At 39.0% G+C, this 25,122-nt stretch overlaps 1 protein-coding gene across 1 annotated transcript in view; it reads right to left on the reverse strand.

Moving 5' to 3' along the window:
• Positions 1–25,122, reverse strand: part of CNTNAP5 (contactin associated protein family member 5) — a 4,019,360-nt gene that overhangs the window by 679,516 nt on the left and 3,314,722 nt on the right. The window contains exon 17 of the mRNA XM_044060643.1: positions 8,303–8,521. Within this exon, the coding sequence (XP_043916578.1) occupies positions 8,303–8,521 (219 nt within the window). The remainder of the gene's footprint in view (positions 1–8,302; positions 8,522–25,122) is intronic.

The following is a 25,122-nucleotide window of genomic DNA, read 5'->3' on the forward strand; positions in this document are numbered from 1 at the left end:
GAATTCAGGGTTTTGTCCTAAGATTTCTGATTCAGACTCAGAGGACAGTTCTCTTTCTGATTCTCCCTCTGGAGGTTCTCTTTTTCTGAAACTATTGTTAGAATGTACCAGTGCTTTCAGAGGGAGAACACTGAGGTTTCTTAGTCCCTCAAAAATACTATGAGATGTTACAGAAGGCTTTTCCAGAAAACATACCCATTCCTCCTGTCTGGTGTGCTACAGAAGATGTGTGTGCATTACTGCCTCCAATTATCCTGATAATCAGCCAGCTATCCCTAAAAAGGCATATAGAATGTATAAAGTTCCTCAGTCTTTTAAGTTTTATGTACTATTCCTAAACCTAACCCAGCAGCTATAGCTCTAGATGATCCTGCTGCTGTAAATCATTTAATTAATTCCAGTCCTACTCGTTCTGATGGGGATGGGGAAATTACTGATAGGAATGGTGAAAAAGTACATTCTGCAACTTTGAACTTCAGAATTGTAAACTGTCAGGTTCATATGTTAAAAGTTTATTCTGATATATTGTGAAAGTATGAGCAATGTTTTATGTACAGTTTCTTCTTATGAAGAAAAATCTTTTTTAAATAACTTATTTTCTTCTATTGCACAGGTCACTACTCGTCATTTGCAGTGTGTGTATGACTGTTGACACTTCTTCCAGGGCAATGGCCACTGGTACTGTTTTTAGGAGGTTTGCCTGGCTGCATTCTCAGAACCACCCAGATGATGTTTAAAGTGATTTTAAATTCTCCCTTGGATAGAGATTTTAATATTTGGCCCCTCTGCAGCAAAGGTGATTAAAATGTGTGATGAAAGGGGCAAGCTGATCCAGGAAATCTCTAGGATTTTTCAGCCCTTTTCAAATTGTCCAAGGGATTTTCTTTCTCCTCATCCAATTTCAGCAAAAAACAGAATAAACACTCTCAGCAGAATAAGAAGTGACAAGCTGGTTTCAGAAAGAAGTTTAAAACTTCCCAAAACCAAGGGCACTCCAAAAAGTCTGAATAACCTTTCAAGAGACCTTGTGACTCCCTCCTACTCTGGCCCTTTTTCTCTTCCAGAAAGCCTGACTCTCCATTTTTCTCTTTGGTAACAGATCATTATAGGTTATGTGGATTCTCAAAATCATTCATCAGTGATACAAATGGCAGTAGGAGACAATTCCTCCTTTCCAGGGGATCATTCATTTTCCTGCATATCAGACTGTTTTATGTCCTCCTGTTCTTCATCACATGTTGTCCCAAGGAGTGATTGAACTAGCTCCTCCTTCCCAGGTGGGGGAAGGGGTTTTATTCAAGGATGTTCCTCATCCCAGAGAAAGAAAACTATTGGTAACCAGTTCTGGATCTTTCTTTCCTAAACCTGTTTGTGATAGAGCCCAAATTCAAAATGATGTCACTTCACAACTTGTTGCCTCTTCTTCCTCTTTCAAGTTTTCTGGTAATTTCTAGACTTAAAAGATGCTCATCACCATGTTCCTATTCATCCAGACTTTCTTAAGGTTTTGTGTGTCTGAATCACATTATCAGTTTTTTGCCTTAACCTTTGGACTATCTACTGAACCTAGACTGTTCACAAAGTGTTTAGCTCCAGTTATAGCTCATTGCAGGCTACAGGTTATCCATATCCTGCGGCATCAGGCCTCTACACCCCTGGAAGTTCATTCATTTCATATTAATACACACCCTGGAGGGCATTATTATACTTAGAGAATGGGCTCTCTGTAAAATTGTTGTGTTTTACTTACTTATGTACTTTTTTAAAATTCTGTTTTTTTTAATATATTTTTGATGTAAAATACTTCCGCCGCCTAATGTTTCATACTTGCTGTAGTATATGTTAATGGTGTTGGAGAAGCAGTTTACATCCAAAATATGTTAAAAAATAAAACAGTACTTAAAAAAAATACATAAGCAAGTAAAACACAACAATTTTACAGAGAGCCCATTCTCTAAGGGCTGGCAGAGATCATTCTCTCTTCACTCTCTCTCACACATACTACCAGGGGATTGTTGGTTCACTTTTGCACTTCTCTATCTCTCTCACACACCAACACACACAAACACACAAACACACAAACACACACACACACACACACACACACACCTTTTTTTGTCATCTTTTTTGATATTTTACACTCACTAAACAGCAGAAGCACTGCTGAGCGAGTGTAAAACAATGACGGCCATTTCATTTTTCTCAGTCCAAGCTCCACGGCAGCTTGATAAGCTGCCATGAAGCGGCAGACTCATTTTTCACTGGGCATTACTTGTACATTAATACCCTGCTGGAGAACGTTCATTCTCCAATCAGGGTACTGATGTACAGTAAGCTCATTTTATGTACAGTAAGAATAAATCCAACTCGGATACAAACAATAACTGCAAACAGCTCCAGAACCACCAATAAATGCTTCACCACTTGTCAACGAAGAAACGGATTTATTACAACAAGACTAATAACTAATAACAATGTAAAAATATAACTATTGCATAAGGTAAAAACAAGTTAAGCGCTTTCACCCAAAGCATTTGGGCTTCATCAGAACAACTCCTAATTTGAAACTCCAAGCTTAAATACATTTTTTGGCGCCAAAAATCTTTAAAAAAAACTTCAGAAAATTTAAAGGAACAATGTTCTTTTGAAATTAATAAACATAGAGATTTCAATAAATACTGTCATATAACTTCATATGTATATAATATATATAATGTATAATATACAAATACATATGTATAAAAATATATACATATTTGACCAAAAAACCTATACTAAAATATTTGTAATGTTTTTTTACTTAAACAATAAAATAAAATGACTCACTACCAACTAAAAAATATATAAATACATAGCGTATAGTCCCAAACAATATATCATATTATAGTCAGTGTATACACTATCTAATCAAGTATGTTGAAAATAAAATGTAAAAATTGTATATGTGTAAACTATTGATTATTGCCAATTGGTGTATGAATTAATTTATATGCCTCCTAAACAGCCTTCTATATTCATCACAAACTTCTTTCATAATTCTTTACTCAATGATGACCTAATGCTTATCTAAATTATTATGAAATTTCCAAAATAGGTTTAACTGGGACATAATCATTAAGTCCAGTTGGAGTAGTTGCGTCCAAATATATCTGCCACCAAACTTCCTTATAATTCAATAAGCTTTTACTATAACCTCCTCGGGGATCCATAATAATTGTATCCAAAATGGCAAATTTGAATTGGTGACTATCACCTTTCTTCTTAATATGTCTATATAACGCATTAGTGGTATCTTTTGTTCTAATAGTATAGGTATGACCATAAATTATTTTTTTTTAATTTCTTTCCATCTTACCTACATAATAACTAGAACACATACTGCACTTTGCCATATATATGAGCATTTTGGTGTTACAATTTCCTGTTTTAAATCTTACTGTTGTCTTATGTACATTCTCTAAAGTTAATTTGTCCTTTTCCAGTTTATAGCTACATTGATTACAAGCTCCACATTTCTTGCTGTATGCATTATGTCCTCTCTTGGTGTTCTTTATCCCTCCATGATAGCCTTCCGAATGCTGTTTTATATTTCGACCCATTTTGTAAATAAAATTGGGTTTAATACCCATAACTTCTGTCATAACTGACCCTAATAGGGGCTTAAATTTTACATCCCCATACCTGAATGATATAATTTTCTATATTTTCATCATAATTTGAGGATAACCTCTTTGTTGGAATAAATTCATTATAAAATTCAATTCTTCTATCATGTTTTCATAATCAGAGGTCATCCGTGCAGCTCGAGTACATTGTCCTTTAAAGACATTATACTTGACTTTATCTGGGTGACAACTACTATACTCTAAATAATTATTAGAAAAAGTACTTTTTCGATGTATTTTAGATTTAATTTTACCTCTCTGATGGTAAATGTAGGTATTCAGGTAGGCCACACCTTCATAGCTGTGAGTAAAAGTAAATTTTAAATATTCACTGCTATGATTGAGACATTGAATGAAGGATTGAAGTGTTTCCATATCCCCCTCCCATAGTATATACATATCATCCAGAAATCTGGAATAATATTTTATGTATTTGAAGTATATACTAGGAAATAGTTGAGTGTCCTCCCAATCAAGCATAACCAGGTTGGTGTATATGGGGGCACAAGCTGCCCCCATAGCAACGCCCCTGGTCTGCTTGAAATACTCTCCTTCAAAAAAGATGTAATTGTTGTCTAGGACTATAGACATCAACTCAAGTATTAAACAAAATTCGTCCCAACTGAAGTTGGAATATTTGACAATAATATTGTTAAATGCTTCTAGTCCTTCATACTTTGGGATGCATGAAAAGAGGTCAACAACATCAATGGTGACAAAAATGGTACCTTCTTTCCATGCATCAGTAGGAAATTTACTTAAGAGCTCCCATGAATCCTTTACCATATGAGCTATAACACTGTATATATATTTTAACTTGATGTCAATAAATTTCCCTAACGGGAATGTCTTTGCTTTACTACCTGATACTACAGGTCTAAACGGTGGGTTGGAGGTGTCCTTATGTACCTTAAGTATGCCTAGCAATGTGGCTAATTTGGGATGTTTTACCTTAAGGTAATTGTATAACTCATTGGTAACATTATATATATTATATGCATATGAAGTTATATGACAGTATTTATCGAAATCGCTATGTTTATTAATTTCAAAAGGACATTGTTCCTTTAAATTTTCTGAAGTTTTTTTAAAAAAAAAATTTGGCGCCAAAAAATGCATTTAAGCTTGGAGTTTCAAATTAGGAGTTGTTCTGATGAAGCCCAAATGCTTTGGGTGAAAGCGCTTAACTTGTTTTTAGCTTATGCAATAGTTAAATTTTTACAATGTTATTAGTTATTAGTCTTGTTGTAATAAATCCGTTTCTTCATTGACAAGTGGTGAAGCATTTATTGGTGGTTCCGGAGCTGTTTGCAGTTATGTACAGTAAGCCCATTTTCCACATAGGTATAAATGCAGTAGTAGTGGGGAGGTCAATAGAAATGGAGGTAAGGTAAGGAAATAGAGTGAGCAGAAGCACACAACTATGAATGTAACGGGTTCCACTTGGCATGAATATTTGTGCCTGAAGAAAACATTCTGTGGAATGGTCAAGAGTAGGCCAGTAAAATGACCTTACCTAACTATTGGAATTTAAATGAAATGCTAAAACAGAAAAAATAGAGTATATCCAGTTAAAATTACATTATATGACATTTTGCAGAGAGATATGAGGATTGCAAATTAAAAAAATAAACTGACAAAATTAAGCAGGGAAAATATTTATGATATTTATGGTTTTAGTATATTCATTGGGTCTATTGTTAGCTGCCTGATATATTAAAATAAACAAAATCAGGGTATGCAGTTGTGGGTTTAGTAGTTAAACTTATTAAAGATCAGTGGACCAACTACAGTAGTTTATGGGAAACTGCTTACATCTTTGTTTTGTGTGTGTGTGACAGAACTACCAGTTTAGACTAAAACAAATATGAGAGGCTGGCTTAGGTAAAATGATAACATAGAGCTAAAATATTGTTTGTCTGCTTTAGCAATTTACATAGTCAACCTGAAAAAAGTAAAGTTTATGAACTACATTCAGGTCTTTGTCCCTGTGGTCCTTTCAATTAGCTATCAGGTGTAGACCATGTTCTCAAGATGCTGAATGGATGGATTTGGTATTGTGAAAGGGAATGCCTTCAGTGAGAGAGAAATAATGGGGATGAGGTCTATAAAGATATGATGAAAGGGCAGGAAGTTAGAAAAAGTATAAGCAATCAGAATTCAAATGCAATCCAATTTACCAAATCCAAGGAAAAAGTTATCAGATATGATTGTTAGAAATCAGTGTAGTGTTGATTTTCTATTTGTCTTTTTGAGTCTAGTTAGGGTATGAATAAATTTTAACAGTATATGTTTAGTGACAGTCAAGGAGAAACAATCTATCTTTATGTCACCCAGGATTACCGTTTCATGATGAATATTTGATGTAGTCCAGAAGAGGAAATTTTCTAATGTGTTAGTGCTCTCACCAGGTGAGATATATAGAGCTATGATAAACTTTTCCTGCTATTTAGTTTGAGGAAGGAGATAAATATCTCTGTGTTATTGATGGTGGAGGAGAATTTGGGTGGATAGAGAGTTTTCTGGTTCTGGACTGAGTTTTAGAATGGACAGATGAGACTGCAAGAATTGGGCAATTAAAGAAGTCTAATTAGGAGCTATTATAAAGCTTTGGTGATATATGGGAGATACTGGTAGTAATATTGTTGGGGGTATTCAAGAATCGGTGGAGGAAAGGTGTTCATTATATGAAGAGGAGATGTGGGTGAGCATGAAATTAAGAATTAAATGTGTGTTGGTTGTTAGCATGTTTTATGTTTCATGATATGGGGAGGCTTGTTGGAGAAGAGAATAAAGACAGGAAGAGGACTGTAGCTGAAGAGGGACTGTAGCTGATGGAATTGGTGAAGGAAAATTGGTCTCGGGTATTTTAAGTGATTAGATCTACCGGGGAAGAATGGTATAGTGGTGGGTATATTTTGTAGACATGTAAGTTAGTGAGAGAGGAACTAAAATATTGGGGTAATGACTGCAGAAGGGGTAGAATTTGAAGGCTGAGTGAGAATGGAGTAAGTTGTGATCACTGGGGGGGGCATGAGTTCAGTTAGTAAACATAAGGCAGGAAATAAGTTTGAGTTCCTAATTACAGACTGGTGGTTTAGACGTTCTGTCTATATTATTGTGACTGAGGTATGCCTTATATGTATGCATGTCTAAAGTTATGTATATGACTTTAAGAGGAATGGGGAAGCAGGCGGAGTTCTGGATGAAGAACAGGTCCTGTAAATGTTATGATATGGAGATGGCAGGGAATTGGGAGATGGAAGGGGAGCAGGCAGGAAACAGCCCCACATCGACAGGAGGTAATCAGAGTGTGTGTGCTCGGTGTGAAGAAGAAAGAAGCTGTGAGTCATCACACAGGTATCTCCCTTGTGGAAGGTTGCTGCTTAGTGCTGCAATTTATATTATAAGCATTATTATTATCTCTGTTTAATTGGTTGGGGGGGGGCTCTGTAGCTGTACTTAACACCATAGAGTAGGTACTTAAACTTAATTTGTTGCATTTACTCGCAGTAGGGTACTTATTCCAACAATACATTTTTCCGACAGAAATATATCTACTCACACATATTTCAATTTTTCTTTCTTTGTTCACTGGGTAGGTGCGCAGGTCCTGGGACCCATTTCAGCCATGACCCAGGTACATGAGCATAATTCTTACAACACAGGCATAACACTGATTCTAAAAGGATAAAGTATAGATGACAATGAAAATGTTGCATACAAATATGTACATAGATATGAGCAGATCAGAAGCAATTTTGTCACTTTTGTCATGCAGTGCACTAGATACTGTTGATATTTAATATGCTTATGCATGTATTAGACAATATTGATAGTTGATATGCTTAAGACCATTTGAAGACGACAGTACCCAGATATCCTATGTCATATTTATATAAACAGAATAGTCCTGGTGCTCAGGTAAAACTAATAATAGTCTTATTTAGAAGTTGAGAAACACTGTTGAAAGAGGAAATTTAAATATCACTGTTTAAAAAAATGGTATATTAACACACAGAATTAATTAAAATTAGAAATGATCTTAAAAAAGGCTTTGTGTCTTGCAACTGTTTTTTTTTTTTTTTGCTAGCTTTGTTCGAGTTAATTCAAAACTGATTTCTTTGAGGGATGAGTTTTATTAAAGTCATCCAGGTACAGGCTCGAATTTTAAATAGATAAAACGATAACTTATGAGCATTTACTCCAGGCTGTGATGAACCTAGAATATGCATAAATACTATACTTATGCAGACACATGCACTGGTATTTCACACACACAAATTCAAAAAGCCATATAATATAGCAGTGAACAATCCAAAGGGTGGGCCAAAGTACTGTGCAGGGTGGTACAAACATATACCAAAGTAAAAAAAAGGTCCATACTCAAGTGAGCATCAACAGAGTCTGATGTGTTTATTAAAAGCTCAACTAAAGAGGAAAATATCAGATCAGATGAAAATAAAGGGTCAGAATGCCATGTGTAAACCTCCTAAGATGATATACACCATCAGGAAAGTGTGTAACTGTTACATATAACAGAGAACATGACTAAAGTTAACCAAACTGTAGCAAACATGACTAAAGTTAACCAAACTGTAGCAGTCATTAAAACATTATTAAACTTGCTATCATACCTACAAACAATTGACTGTTGAGCTGTAAGCGAAAATGTCCATTAGTTGGGGCTTCTGAGGTTCTCCTTGGCAGTCGATCAACCTGAAGAACAGCTTCTTTAATGTTTCTCTCGGCCTTAACATAATGCCACTGATTATCATTAAGTAATGATGGTGACTTCACCATAACTTCACGTGCTCCGTTTCCCATATCAAATGAAAATGCCACCTCTGAAGGAGCTGAAATCACATACAAGACAGAAGAAAATATGGATTCATACAACTGTATTATAAATAAGCTATACATTTATTAAGAATATGATGCTAAAAAACTATCAGTTCTACAATTAACTAGCATCTGCAAGCTTTGCTATGATAATTAAAGAAGAGTTTTTTTCTTTTTTGTGAGAATTACAATATTTAAAGAGAGCCCTGCATATGGGTGAAGATATGTAGTGTTAGTAAACATTTTAGCTTTAACATGGCTTATTACCAAAGCTGAAGTTACAGAGTCAATGTCACCAAATGCATGCAATACTGAATTATGAATAACACAAATAAATCCAGTGTCACATATCACACATGGTTTGCTAAGAAGCAGTGCTGATGTTCATTTTTATTTGTGTTTATATTATAGAGGTCCTACATATTTATTCTTTATTATAAATTCTCATATCATAATTTTCATACATGCAATTATAGCTGCTAAGCAAGACTTGGGTTCATAGGTGATTCCTAAGCTAATGATATCAGTGGTGCCTTTTTAAGCCTAGACAAGCATTCAGGGTGAGAATTAAACCCTCTACATTGTGTCTGAGAGGTAAATACCTTTGACCATTTTGCTGCCTACTGCACTTTGTGGTGACAGTCTGTATTAAGATTATTTTCAAAGTACCATTTTACTGACATGCGAGATGAGAACATATTACTGCTTTTCTAAGATATTAACCAAAAACATTGCCTACTTTAACATGGCATAGAACACCTTCAGTACTCACTGCAGTTTATTGAATATAGAACAAATCCACAGTAAATGCACAATAGACCATTACCTAACAATGTTATGGAAGGCAAGCCCTAGTATCCACCACCTGCTAGCTGTAAATACTTACTTAGAGATCAGTCATCTTCATAGAGGCAAGAATGTGCCTATTTTCTTTTTCTTGTGAACATCTGATCTCAGACTTGGAAGATAAGTGGTACAATGTATGTTGGAGGGTATACGAGAAGCAGTGAACACCTCATACATAACACCATAACTGTCTTATGTGCTGCTTTATATATTTACTGTTTTAATTTAAGTATTTAAGTTTTTCATGATATGTTTCAATAATTCATCTGGGACATTTGGAATTCAGGGAGGCAGTCATCACACACACTAATTACTAATTTTGTAATCGTTTTCATCCTTCTGAAGCTTTTTCATTTTACGCTTCCTTAATATCTCATGCTACTTCAGCACTTTCTCATGCTCTTTTCAAATATTCAGTGTTTTACAATAAGGATCAACCTTTGTGCTGAGCAGTAGAGCAAATTTGTTTTCTACCATCACTAGTTAAAATGTTTCATCAGGAACTTAAACTTCAAAATACTGTTCAAGAATAAATTAGTAACAGCTGAAAAAAAGCCTTTGGTTAGGTCAAGTTTATTTAATCCTCCTTTGCATCCAACTATTTCGTCATATGAGAAGATATGTGATAAAAAAATAAAAACATTATTAGGCAATCCCCTAGTTGTTTTACAACTTAATTAGCGAAGGAAGAGGTGCATTGACAAGCTTATCGTTGGATAGTTCAATTAGAGTGATTCTAAAATGTTAACTATGTTAAATGATGATAGTTGTTACAAAAAAGTTAAGAAAAATGAAGTTTTTAAAAAATACAGACAGATCAATAGCTGGCTTTATGAACTTTTTTGGAAGGGGGGAATCACATGAAGAATGCATGCAGTGATTGGGGCTATATTTAGTATACCAAAGATGCAAAAAGCCATCACAAATCTGCCCTTAACACTAATGGCATTAGCAAAAGCTTCTGAGTTAGAGCCATTGCCTACTTCATTGATGTGGCTCTCAAGAGCATTGTGTTCAAAACTTCATTGTTCATCAGAGGTTATCTGAAGTACTAGTTGATGAAAATGATTTTATTAGTTATATTGTATACACCATTATTCATAGGTTCATAGGTAGGTAGGTACTAGGCTATCGGCCCAAGGGCCTACGTAAGCCTAGCCAGCAAGGTTCCATAGCTTACGCCACCCAAGAAAGTTATTTTCCTGTGCCACTGTCGAGCAAAGACACAGAAGATGTGATGGGTACTGAATAGATTTCTAATTTTTTAACTCATTCCTTAAAACAGAGCTCTGGAAGTTTGCATTGCAACTTGCTATGGGCAGAGCCTAAGTTTTTTGACAGAATCAAACTGTGTTCTTATATTTCAAACTGATGTTCATAGTGCTGGATCTGTAGAAGGTACTAAAAAAGTAGAAATTTCAAAGTCTTCAGCACAAGCTACTTTAGTAGTGGTAGTACTCTTTAGGTTCTAGATCTCAAACAAGATTTTATAAGTAACAGTAAACACAGTAACTATTACATTTGTAATATTTTGTAAGCAGTTTACAATATCTTAGCAACCACTCAAGTTGCACACATACTGTCATCAGCATTTTGTTTCATCCAACTTACTGCTTTCATATGAGGTGAAGGAGTTTAGTTTATGCTACTTGGCTGCTGGGCTATTTAGAAAAAAAAAGAAGTTATGTCTTACCATACTGTTCCATCTGTGTTGTAGATCTTTGTCCATTCATTACAAATAGGACTTCGGTTCCGTCCTCGGAACCGATATGGCTGTTTCCAAGCTCGCGCCAGCCAAAAACTCTCAGCTAAGACTTACCCACAATGCCTCTCTCCTAGTTACTTCAGATCGAGTTTGCCCACCCCTATATAATAGAGGTAGTAATAGAAAAATAGTAGAAGGCTCTGTCTGAGCAAATACCCTAACCAGGAGTTCTTAAAGTCCACCAGGAGTCCAAGCAGAGGGAAGGATGGTGAGAAGTAATGACTGGACAAAAATCTACAACACCAATGGAACATTATGGTAAGACATAACTTCTTTATCTGATGTTGTAAATCTTTGTCCATTCATTACAAATAGGACTGAGTCCCCAGCTACTTGAGTCCTGGGTGGCCCTAAGGAAGGATATTCCTGAGCACCATAGAGCCAAAGTTTGCTCGTCCCCTGGAGGCCAAATCCAATTTGTAATGAGAGATAAAGGTAAGAGGTCTTGCCCAAGTAGCTGCTGCGCAGATATCATCCATAGAGGCTCTGGAATGAAATGCTACAGAAGTAGCCATAGATCTGGTAGAATGAGCCTTTATTCTGGAAGGTAAAGATTGCTTATTCTGTTAGTAGATAAAGGTAATGATGTTTCTAAGCCAGGAGGATAAAGTCACTTTGGAAACAGGTTTACCCAATCTGGGTCCTGCAAAGGCCACAAACAATTGATCTGTTTTCCTGAAAGATTTAGTCCTGTCCAAATAACAACAAATCTGCCGATGCACATCAAGGGTGTGTAAAAGGTACTCCCCTCTATTGGAATACTGAGGAAAGAAAACCAGCAGGTCAATAGATTGGTTAATGGAAAATCTAGAAATGACCTTGGGTAAGAAAGAAGGGTCAGTATGAAGGGACACCCTATCCATGTGGAAGATCAAGTAAGGTCTCTTGACACTCATAACCTGCAGCGCAGATACTCTTCTCGCTGAGGTAAGTGCTACTAGAAGAAAAGTTTTCCATGACAAAAATTTTAAATCACATCAAAGGGCTCAAAAGGAGGACCTGTGAGAGACTGAAGCACCAAAGTCAACTCCCAGGGTTCTAAGGTAGGCTTGACCGGAGGTTTAACGTGTAATTCTCCTTTCAAAAATGTCTTGCATAGGCAGTGTGACAATCGAAGAATTATCAAGTTCATTATGAAAATTGGTGATAGCTGCTAAATGTACAGTGATTGTCAATGTAGAGGCTCTTGCATGTAAAAGAGTCATCAGGTATTGAAGGATCTTTTGAACAAACATAGAGAAGGGATCTATGTTCTGATCTTTGGCCCAAATAGAAAATCTAGTCCATTTACCAGAATAAACTTTCCTGGTGGAAGGTTTGTGTGAAGCCAGAAGAATTTCACGAACAGGAGATGGGATGTCAGGCAGCCTGATATTCATTGGAAGTGGAGGAACCAAGCTGTGAGCTTGAGACTGTAGAGGCTCAGATGACTCAGTCCCTGAGGATGAGATAACAGGTCTTAGGAATGATCCAGGATTCACGGGCTGTTAATCAGATGCGGCCATAGAAATGGAAACCAGACTTGATGGGGCCAGTAGGGGGCAATGAGGATCTCTTTGCTTCTCAACCTCTGAGCTTTCTGGAGAAATTTTGGAATGAGGAAAAATGGGGGAAAGGCATACAGAAGACCCGGGGGCCAATCATGCATTAGAGCATCCCTTGGGGGTTCCCCCTGAGGGGCGATCAGGGCAAAGTAGATTCTGCATTTGTAGTTTATGGGGGAAGCAAACAGATCGCAGCAAGGCTTGCCCCAGCGTCAGAAGATCAAATCCACTGTTACAGGGTTGAGGAACCACTCATGAGCCATCAGGATGTTCTTGCTCAGATTGTCCTCAATAAGGTTGGAATTTCTGGGAAAGTGCATTGCTATAAGAAAGCTGTTAGAAGCTATCACCCAGTGCCAAATCTTCATGGCTTCCTGACACAGGGGGTAAGACCTGGTTCCACCTTGCTTGTTGATATACCAGATGACTGACGTGTTGTCTGACTGAAATGCAATGGTCCCAGAGGGTAGAGAGGCATGGAACGCTTGCATTGCTAAGAGAACTGCCCTCAGTTCCAGGACATTTATGTGCAAATTGGCCTCCATGGGGGACCAGGTTCCTTGGACCGTCTTTCCATGGAAATGCCCCCCCCACCCTAACAGGGAAGCATCAGTGGTCACTGTGGCTGTGGGTTGGGGAAGACAGAATGGTCGACATCAAAGATTTGTTTGTGGCTTCATCCACCATAGCATTTCTTCCTTGCAACGGTTTGTAAGATGTATGATGTGGTCAAGTGGGTGAGTTAGAAATGACCATTGTGCAGAGAGGAGCCACTGCAGAATTCTCATGTGCAACCTCGCCAGTGGTACTAACATAATGGCAGCTGCCATGGAGCCTAAGAGTTGCAGTACAAGACGTGCTGGTACACAGGTCTGCAGAAGAAGGTCTTGGATTTGGTGTCTTATTTTCGAAAGCCTGTGAGGGGGGAAGAGAGGCTTGACAGGATATTGTGTCAAAGACTGCTCCAATAAATTCCAGTGTCTTCTTTGGAGACATTTGAGATTTGTCTTGATTGTAATCCCCAAGTGGAGAGCAAGACCTTGAGTGTAAGAGAGGCTCCGGACTAGGAGATTCCTGGTTGGGGCGGTAAGGAGCCAATCATATAGATATGGAAACATCTGGAATTCATGTAGTCGAAGATGAGCTAACACAACTGCCATACATTTGGTGAATACTCAGTGGGGGCTATCGAGAGACAGAATGGCAGTGCCATGAACTGGCAGTGATTGGCTCCCAGACGGAAGTGGTGATCCATCTTTATGTGATAGTATGCATCCTGGACGTCTATAGAGCACATCCAGTTGTCCCTCCCTAGGAAGGGAAGAATGGACTGTACCGTGACCATCCAGAATTTTTGAGGTTTGATAAATTTGTTCAATAGGCTGAGATCCAGGATTGGTCTCCAGTCCCCTGTCTTTTTTGGCACTAAAAAGAACGTCGAGTAAAACCCAGATCCTGTTTGGTCTGGTGGGACTGGTTGGATGACTCTTTCTCTTAGCAGCTTTTTTATTTCTAAGGCTGCTAATTCCCTCTGATTGGGTGGTACATCGGGGATTCATTTGACGGGTCTGGGAGTTAAATCGAATGGTATTTGGTTGCCTCTGGAAAGTATTTTCTGCACCCAAACATCAGTAGTAATAAGATGCCAGCTGCAGAGAAAAATGACCCCCGACTGCTTCCACAGGAAAGCAATCAGGCCGCTGCTCAGGAGCACTGGTAGGGTCTGCTGGAGAAAGAATCTCTAGCACTCTGGTTACGCGGATCCCCTCTACCCCGAAAAAGGCATCTTCCAGATGAGTTGCCCCCTCTGCCCCGGGGGGATTGTTCACCACGAGTGTCATGAAAATATTCTTAGGATTTCATCAACCACATTCTTCCTCCCTTCTGGCTCCTGGAGTAGGACCTCTGGGAGTCGGAAAAGCATATGCCCACAGCAGACAAGGTCTTTCCATCTTTCTCACTTCGTGCAAGTGTGTATCGTACTTTGGGTCCAAAAAGTGATGATTCATTGACAGGTGCATTGACAACGGAATATTTAAAGGGGTCTGCAAAGTCACACAACCGCATCCAAGCATTATGTCTCATGACAATGCCTGATGCGGCAGCTCGAGCTGCCCCCTTGGTGGTGTGAGATATCAAACGCATCGAGGAGTTCAAGATGGATTCAAGGGGTAGCTAGCTGTGAAGCGACAGTGTCACTCACCTCATCAGGCAGTACCCCCACCAAAGACGAAAACATTTTGGAAATTAGGCCTCTTTGGAGCCGAGTAAAGTGTGCCAGATAGTTCAGTGACTGAATAGCAAAGGTCACTGAAGCATAGGTCCACTTCTCTAGTCTGTCCATGGTCTGGGACTCCCTGTTCAGAGGATGGACAGTGAAACTATCTTCTGCCAGTTCCCTCTTAGTGGCCACCACAATGACCATAGAATCAACTGTCAATGGCTTGGACCAGTGGGGCTGGTCTTCAGGTGTAAATAAAATTTTGTCTGGCCTCCGGGGGACAGGTTTTACATTGTCCATGGCCTTCCAGGCACACTACACAATGAGCTTAACAAGGTCATCTGCTGGTGGGGTCACCCAGAAAGTAGATGGCCGGGCATGGAAGGCCTGCAAGAACACTGATTCCTCAGAAGAAGGATAAGAGGACTTCCAGTCTCCCGGCTGCTTGAGGATTTCGAGAATGCCTCTGAATGAGACATAGTCTGGGGAGACCGTGGGGATCCTTCACCCTCATCACAATCGGTGTCTTCAGTGATAGATTCCTCTAGGGAATCAAGGTGCTTCCTCTTGCACTGTTTCTTCTGAGGTGACTCCCCAGTGGGATCTTCTGAGGAGGATTCCAGAGAAGGGGTTCCCTTCAAAGGGGGGTCTTGTGACTCATGTGTCTGGGGTCCCAAATTAGGGGGTTGGGACAGCTGCATGCTAGGGGAGGGGTTCTGATATTGATGTCATTGGTGCTGACTGTGAATCTGCGGAGGCAAGGACCCTCTCCATCACCTGGAAAACAGGCCCACCCAAGGAGGAATGGGAGCCTGGAACCAGAAAAGGCAATATCAGAACCAGGGTCCCACCCCGCCCTGAGGAGCTCACTTCCAGGTGAGGAGCTCCGAGAGAACTGCAAGCCATCAGAGCCATGGACATAGATGGCGCAAGCGAGAAAATAAGTGCTGGGCTAGGTACTAAGGTACGGACGGTCCAAGCTCTGCTCCAAGAGAGCATTGGCTCCATCAGAGCTGATGCAGCAAGGGTGGTCGGTGCTGACAGGGGAAAAACTGCTGCTGGAGCCAAGACAGTATGCAATGGGGTGGACATCAGTACTGAGATCTCCGGGACCTGGGTAGAGGCTGTAGGAGGATAAACAGGGAAAGATGTAGTAAAAGATTCCTAGCCAAGAGGGACGGAAGCTCTAGCTGGAATAGGCAATCCCCTAGCTGCCAGAAGCTGGTCCACAACCCGCACTAGGTCTAATTCAGGAAAACTCCTGGTGGATCTAAAGGAGGCTGCTGAAGTAGAATCAGGTCTTTCTACAAAGGGGCTAAATCTCTATCCCAAAAAAGGGTCGTAAGTTGGAGATTATCTTGTCCTTGGCAGATATTCAAGTTTTGGAGCCGATGGAGCAGAAGAAACTATTGGCACAGTGGCCGGGGATGGTGCCAAAGCAGGTACAGTCATAGGAGCCAATGTCAGATCCAAGGATGGCAGCAAAGTCAGTGGTGCCAAGGTTGGAACCAAAATAAGGGTAAATATCATGGACGGCACTGAGGAAGAAGATACAGAGCCTGGTGCTGAAGAGGTCTGCACCAAGGGCGCCGGCGAATCACACAGCCGACTCAGTTCCATAACTGATGGAGATGTAGGAACCGAGTGACTCCATTTTTCCTTATGTTTTTTTGGTCTTTGGAGGGGGTAAGACCACCGACCCAGATAGAGCCTCTGAAAAAGGTGTCTTGATTAAACCTTTTAAAATAAGCTTATTTTTACATTCTGCTAGTGTACAATTACTAAAACTAGCACAAATGTCACAGTCAGCTTTAATATGATCCACGCCCAAACAGTAGATACAATGAGCATGTCCATCCAAGTTGGGCATCTTACGCCCACACTTATCACACTGTTTAAACCCCAACTTAGTTTTGTCTGACATAGTAAGGCAACAAGGCTATCCTATAGAAAAAACAAAATAAGGGAGAGAAAAAAGGTGAGAGAATACCAATGATGGTATTTAAAAATACCACAAGTGGTAAGGAAGGGCCTATCAAAGGCAGGAGAGAGGGACAGTACCAATAATGGTAGAAATTAAATTACCAAAGTAAAGGATAGAGAACAGGACTAGGTTAAAGGCGACAGTGAGAAAAGGCAAAATTGACTAAAAAATAAAACATTTTCAGGAGAACCTATCTTAAAAATGACTGTTTTCTACTTAGCTTTGAGAGAGATGGCTAGCACGTCTGACTAGGAATGCGGCAAACGAGATCTGGAGTAACTAGTAGAGGGGCATTATGGGTAGGTCTTAGCTAAGAATTTTTGGCTGGCACGAGCTTGGAAACGGCTGTATCGGTTCCAAGGACGGAACCGAAGTCCTATTTGTAATGAATGGACAAAGATTTACAACATCAGATCATGAAATTTGTAACAATATAAATAAATAATGTATAAACAACAATTAATATAGTTTACCTGCACTAGACAGAGATCAAATTTCAATACTGTTGTGTTTACCATAGTGTAATATTTAAGATTAATTATTTTAATAACTTTGAATGTAGCATGGTTTTGGCATTATTAACACAAAATATGAACAAGCAATACCTGATGCCCAGAGGCATCAGTAGCATGTAACTTCAGAAGCACCTGGAGGTGGCACAGGGCTGTAATGAGTTAACAGAGGATCATGAATATAGTATTGATGATGTTAGGTTTTTGACTGAAAGTACAGAATTTGTGTTGAGCTCTACTTATTTTGTCTTCAAGAGAAATTATCAACAGTTGTTTGGAGTTGCTTTGGGGCTCACTATGGCTCCAAATTTTGCTAATTTAGTCATGGCACATCGGGAAAAACATTATTTATATAACAAGCAGGGATTTTCTGTTATCAAGTTTCATGCTCATTTTATTGACAGCATTTTTTTTTATTTTGAGTGGTAGTGTAGATGAGTTGAGAACATTTTAGCCCATTTGAATGAAGGTGCAAAATTTTTGGAGTTCACTTGTAACATTAGCGACTCCTCAATTATTTTTCTAGACATGCAGATTGACAAAGTTGAAGCTTTGCTGCTCATAAAAATCAGTTATTTTTATTTATTTTTTTATTTATTTAGCATCGGGAAAGTTTGACTAGGTTCTACAGAGCCTGTTTTCAGTGGAGGCCCAGGAAGAAATGCTCCAGATGTTAGAAAAATGTGAACATACATTCTTTGTTGCATTATAACAGTATGCAGCCCTACTTTAAAAAGAAGGGCGTTATCAAATCTATGTTCGCCAGGGTATACCATTTAACAGTGAGCAGACCATCATCTCAGAATTACAATCTGAGTTGAAGGACAGGTTCCTGGAAATGGCTTTTCTGAAAAAAACTGCTTGATGAAATCATGCTTAGATAGATGGTAATGATGAAACAGAAAAAATGAACAGGTACAATTTAATTCAGCTGTTGGTCTTACCCACAGCAGGAACACTAAAATATTACGAAAAATGGTTGGAGGTTATTTTATATTAATGAGGAGCCTACTAAAACATAAAGAGAAAGTCCCCAGTTTATAAACAAGATGGTTTCCAATGTTAAGAATTTTTTATTTATTTATTTTTATTTTATTTTACATTTGTTTACCGGGCTAGTCCAACTGGATACATGTCCATTTTCAGTGGAGGCCCGGGGAGAAAAGCTCCACTACGTACTACTTAACAATATCAAGATATACATGAATATACAATAACAGGAAAAACATATGCATAAACCTGCAAACAGGTTGTATAGACGTTTGAGTACAATCTAAATCTTAGGATGGTAAAGAAAAAAGAAAAAATGATGAATCATTAAATACTCTGTTAGAGTTTGTAGATAAAAAGAAAGAGAAAGGTTGATAAAGAATCAGATAAAAATGGAAAAAAAGAGATAGCTAACCAGGGTTATTACATAACTTTTACATACATTCCTTTTAGAAAAGGACAAAGGCAATAACATGAATAAAAGGGTCACTTTTAAAGGTTTCAGTTGTTCAACTTGTAGATTCATTTGTGATGGTCTTAGCGGTTTTTTGTACTAACACTGACAGGTCCCTCCAGAGATTTTTACATGCAATGCTGAATATGTGATTTACATAGCCACTTGCTCTGTATGCAGTAGTGTTTATTTAGGAAAAGCAGTATATAAATTAAAGGAAAGGATTTGGCACATGAGAGAGCAACTAAGAATAAGGATTCTTTAAACGCTCTGTATAAACACAGCACAACATGCAAAGGATGGGAAAAATATTTAGTATTACCAACCACGCAAAAACTGAAGTGATGGAGAAGTAATTAGGATTATCTAGAATATCTAGGGTATAAATGGCAAGGAATTTTAAACTCTAGAGTGGAATATGGGTTGAACGCTGTTGTTAATTTCAAATGTCATGTAAAATGCTTTAGACTTGAGCATAAGCGATGAGAATGTTTTTAGATTAATTTTTAAACAAATGATAAGAATGTTTCTATAGTCTGATGAAGTCTTAGCTTAGAGGGACTGTTTTGAGATGAATGTGCTTACTGCCCTTTCACACCACCTCTACCCCCCCCCGGGAATGAATCCCTCTATACAGCCAGCATTTCTCCTTACCTCTACCAGTCTAATAACTGTCTCCTATATAACAGAAATATTTTTGCCATACATACTGTGCACCCTCCCTTCCATACTTCCCATCCTTCCATCTCTCCTCCCCTAACCACAAACTCTATGACCTCTAAAAAACAGCTGTCCTTACTTCTGGATCTAACATCTATCCTCCTCACTGGGGACATTCACCCCAATCCTAGTCCATCCACCATCCATAAAATCAACTCTACTCCACCCCCATCAAACACTACCCACAATTCCCTCCTCTTAACAACTGTCAATGCCCAAAGCCTCTGTAACAAACTTTCTAACTTCCATGCTTGGCTCTCCCATAATCACACTGATATCCTTTGCATTTCCGAGGCTAAAGCCTCATTTAAACGATACTGAAATAAGCCCTCCCAACTACAAACTTATTAGAAATAACAGAACCAAGAAGAAAGGTCGTAGAGTAGCCATTCTCTTTGCCTCCTCTCTAACAATAACACCCTATACCAACCCTACAGCTCAATTCTCCACAGCTGAGATAATTATTGCACTACTAAAAATTAAAAATCATAAAAACATTGTTACGGCTGCTCTTTACATACCACCTGGAAACAATATCCACATTTTAGAAGATATACTTTCCTGGTTCTCATCCAACATTTCTAATGAAACTATCATTCTATGGGATATTAACATCAACTGGTCTTCTATACACTCTATCACTACCTCCCATAATTTAAACCTATATGGTTTCTCTCAATTAATCAACTCTTCTACTCAACCCACAAAATACAACTCCTCTGGCACTATTCTGGACTGGATATTAGTCTCCCACCCCAACATCATCTCTGAAAGTGGCATCCTGCCTGACTCTCTTAGTGACCACCTACCTGTATTTGCAATTCACTCCCCATCTCCCCTACACTTACTATATAATTATATCACAGCCCACACTCTCACTAATTTTAACCCTCTCTCCTTCTCTGACTGCTTAAAACAAAAGAACTGGAGTCCTTTGAAAACTCTTTCCCTTGATGACACTGTCAATTACTTTAATTCTCTATTCACCAATACATTAAATAGCTCGACCTCATTAGAACTAAAAGAGTGAAATCCAAAACTGCCCCTTGGCTCTCTAAAGATACCATAACACTTATGTATACCCAGGATAAACTCTGGAAACGCCACAAAAAACTCAAAACGCCACAGTCTCTGAATCAATATAAGCAACTGAGCAACATGGTAAAAAAAATCATACTGGCTCTGATCGTAAATCCTACTATTCAAAGCTCCAAAACAATTATGAAACTAACCCCAAGAAATTATTGTAGTAGTATCACTGCCCTACTCAAACCCGGCAGAAAAGACAAACCCTGTCCTGACCATGCCATAGCCACCAACTTTAACTCCTTTTTCATTGACTCTATAGCCAAACTTACATCTTTCACTGTGAATTCTATAACTTCTTCTGCTCTTCTCTCCCTCAACCCCACTTCCTCTGCCGCCAATTCCACCCCCCCTTTTCCCTCAAACCTATCCCTGTCAACACTGTTAAAAAAACTTCTCAATAAACTAAAACTTTGCACTAATGCCCCTGATAAACTACCATCAAACTTTCTAAAATTATCTACTGACAGCATTGCCCTTCCCATCTGCATTCTCATCAACCATTCCATCCAAGAATCTTATGTATCCCTCCTTTGGAAAAAAAGCATTTGTCATCCCCCTGACAAAGGAGGCAACAACACTAACATCCTCAACTTCTGCCCCATAGCCATACCCTCCCCTATCTCTAAAATACTTGAAAAATGTATCCATCAACAACTTCTATCCTTCCTCCTAGACAATAACCACCTGTCTCCTACACAACATGGTATAAGACCCCACCACAGTACCTCCACAGCCTTCTTATCTTTCCTGGACATTATCAGCCACAGCCGAGACTCCAGTAATGGTGTATCCGTCCTGATCTTAGACTTATCTAAAGCCTTCAATATCATTTCCCAAAACTTACTATTGTCAAAGCTCTCACACCTTAACCTCTCTCCCCCAACTTTCAATTGTTTTTTCAGTTACCTTTCAAATAGGCAACAGGCCATTAAATGGAACAACTGTACCTCTTCCTTCCTTGACACCCTCACAGGAGTACCCCAAAGGTCTAGGCCCTCTACTATTCAATATCTTCATTAACAACTTTTATCAGTGCATCCATAATGCTAAACTCGTCCAATACGTGGATGACTCTACTATCATCTGCTTTGCTTAATCTGTCCCTAAACTTATGAAAATAACTCAGGCAGCCTTTAGTATTACTGAGAACTGGATGCTAAGTAACCATCTAGCCCTTAATGCAACAAAAACAAACTTATGATCTTTACCCTATCTAAGTACTTCACAGTAGACAAAAACTCTTTCTCTATAGAAAGCTAAAGCATGACCCCTATTGAAGTAGTCCCCCACACCAAGCTTCTTGGAGTCTTTATTGCCAAACATCTAAAGTTCGACATTCACCTTGAAACCAACATCAAGAAAACCTACCAGAAACTCAACATGCTCTACCGCCATAACCGCTATATAACCTACTCAGCTAGGCTTACCCTTGCCACCACTTACCTCCTCCCCCCTCTCTTGTACAGAGCACCTATTCTCACCAACCTTCAAACCACTCTCACAGCTAAACTGGCATCCTGCTACAATAAAATCTCTAAGTTTGCAACAAATTCTAAATCTTCCTCTCACCACTGCATCTCCTTACACTCACTTAATTAGTTAGAGCTTTCCAACCATCTCGCTTTCATTCAACTCCCGCCTGCCCATAAACGCATTTTCCATCCTTCCCTCTTCCCTTTCCTCCATCCCACCCGCTCTCTCAGATTCAATAATCAGAACCTGCCTGAACTGCATATACCTTTATGTACTCCTGGCCAAGCTCTTTTGCCTTCTCTTTTGCATGAAAATGGAACTTTCTTGCCCCCCATATTTCAACTACCCAAAATCTTTCTGCCTTCAAGACCCTAGTCCATCTTCTTTCTACTCAACCTGTGAATGCTCCTGCTCCCACCCCAGCTAAACTTCCTCTACATCCATCTTGCAATCAAACTTCACTTCTTAAAAGTGCTAGCTTTCCCCCAATCTACTTCAACCACTTTGTCTCCTCTAATGTCGCCATATAACTCTCTACCTCTTATCTCCTCAAGAATCTAATTAACCCCTCAGTCTTGTTGTCTTTATATTGTTTTAAATTGCATAATAGCTATGTTATTCTGTGTAAATATGTGTAGAATCCCAGTGACTGTAATCACAATTTCTTCTATTAATTGTTTTTACCACCGATATATATATTTTTTTATGTATATACTTGGAGCTTTTCTCCCTGGACCTCCATTGAAAAAGAGCTCACTATGGTCCAATGGACTTTCCCAGTTAACAAACTATAAATAAATAAAAATTTTGTTTGATCATTAAATTGAGTGTAAAGTTTTTTTGAGCGTGTCTTTACTTTATTTTCTTGGGGACTCAATGGTGGTTTGTTTGATTTTTCTGGTCACTGAGTGTTAGTTTTTTTTTTTTTCTTGTCTTTTGGCTCAAAATATCCCTAAGGTATTTATAACAACTGCAACAGACAACCTGGAGCAGATTGAAAGAGCAGTGTAAGCATTAAACAGAATTCTAGGATGTGTCCTGATAGTGTTAGATTCCAGAAGCAAAGTAGCAATGTTCCTTCAATATGGGGTTGTGGGGTATTACACCAGGAGTACTGTCTGTGCTCTGGTGGTTGTATACAGAGATTGACAGCAGCCAATCAGACCTACTTCCGAGAAATGTCATCACAGAGGTGTATGGCAAAGGGTATTATGAGAAATAAGAGTAGATGGGGGTATTCTCACTAGAAATTACAAGTGATGGAGGTGCATAATATGGTGTACAAGGCCATGTCAAGGAGCTGTGGAATGGAGATAAGGAGGAGCAGAACGGGCGTAGAAGGGCAGGTAGCGTACAGTAGGGACTGACTACTACCTGACTAGCAAAGGTACGACTTCAAAGAGAGCAATGTGAGCCCATGGAATAGGCTACACCAATGGGTACTTAATGAGGAATGCTGCATGGATGCATTCAACAGACTATAGGACAAATGGAGAAAGGGGAAATGAAAGGATGAAGGAGAATGTCAACTTCATTTAAATACAGAGTAAATAGGATAATCATCTCTTACTAATGATATAACATGAACTACAGGAGTTCACAGTGACAAGGGCACACATCAGGACAGCCTGTTAACACCAAAGGTGAATATGACAGTCTGTGGTCAGGCAAATGTACTCAGAGTGATTAGGATACACCATCAGGACAATATGTGTGCCCTGCAGTCTACATTTATACACGGGCTTTCAGAATGAAAACAGTGTAAAGCAGGCAAGTTTTATGCACTAAAGGTGCTGAAACATGCCTTTCTTAATAGTTCCAATCAGCATGTGAGGAGCACACAAGGCTGCTTGTCCAAATAATTGCATAGCTGCCAGCATATGCAGTTAGCAGGAGTATAATGGAAGCCTGCATCCATATGTGCTTGTGTACAGAAATATACTGGAAGACATATGATATCTACATACAAACAGCAGACGGTGCTCAATCGCACGCACATACATACACATACACACACACACACACACACACACACACACACACACACACACACACACACACACACATGCACTATACATATCCATATGCAGTTAGCAGGAGTGTATTTGAAGCCGGCATCCCCATGTAATTTTGTAAAGAAACATACAGACAGACATATACATGAAGATTCCATAAAAAACAGATACACACAAAGATTACAATACCTCTCCACAGAGACAGCAGACTGTGCTCGCATGCAGACACATGCATGCAGTCGCATGGTTGCCCACAAACATTCACATATGCACTATACATATCCATATGCAGTTAGCAGGAGTATATTCAAAGACTGCAACCATATGTGATTGTGTAAAGAAACACAAAGTCAGACAGACATATACATGATGACTACACATAAACAGCTGCACATACTGTTACACAATACCTCTTCACAGACACAGCAGATAGTGCTGGCATGCATGCATGCAGACACACACACACACACACACACACACACACACACACACACACACACACACACACACACACACGCACGCACGCACACACACACACAGACACACAGGTGCACTATACTTCTCCATGAACAGATCAGACTCCATTCATATATATAGATGCATTATATCACCCAATGGAAAAGGCAGATTGCATAAACAAACAGAATCATGACGTCATTATACCTCTCTGAAGAGAGAACTGACCACATGCACACAGACACACACACACATTTATGCACACATGCATGAGTGCATAAAGGAAATTGGATGGTTCCCATAGAGGGATAAACAAAATCAGAAGATCCCAATAAATGAAAAAAATTCACACGATCCTTAAAGACAAATATATTCAGAGAGCTCTTGCAGGAGTAACAGAGTCAAGTGAGGTCCTATCACATTAAAAGGTACAAGGCTAAAAGTTTTAGACTTATCATATTCAAGATGAGGGCAAGAACAGAATTAATATGCAGCATTGTGAGGACATCCAAAATGCAACCCACCGCAAGATTATTTGTCTCTCTG

Source organism: Protopterus annectens, chromosome 2.part0, assembly GCF_019279795.1.
Source record: "Protopterus annectens isolate FY-2018-M chromosome 2.part0, PAN1.0, whole genome shotgun sequence".
In the NCBI taxonomy this organism is placed as follows: Eukaryota; Metazoa; Chordata; order Ceratodontiformes; family Protopteridae; genus Protopterus; species Protopterus annectens.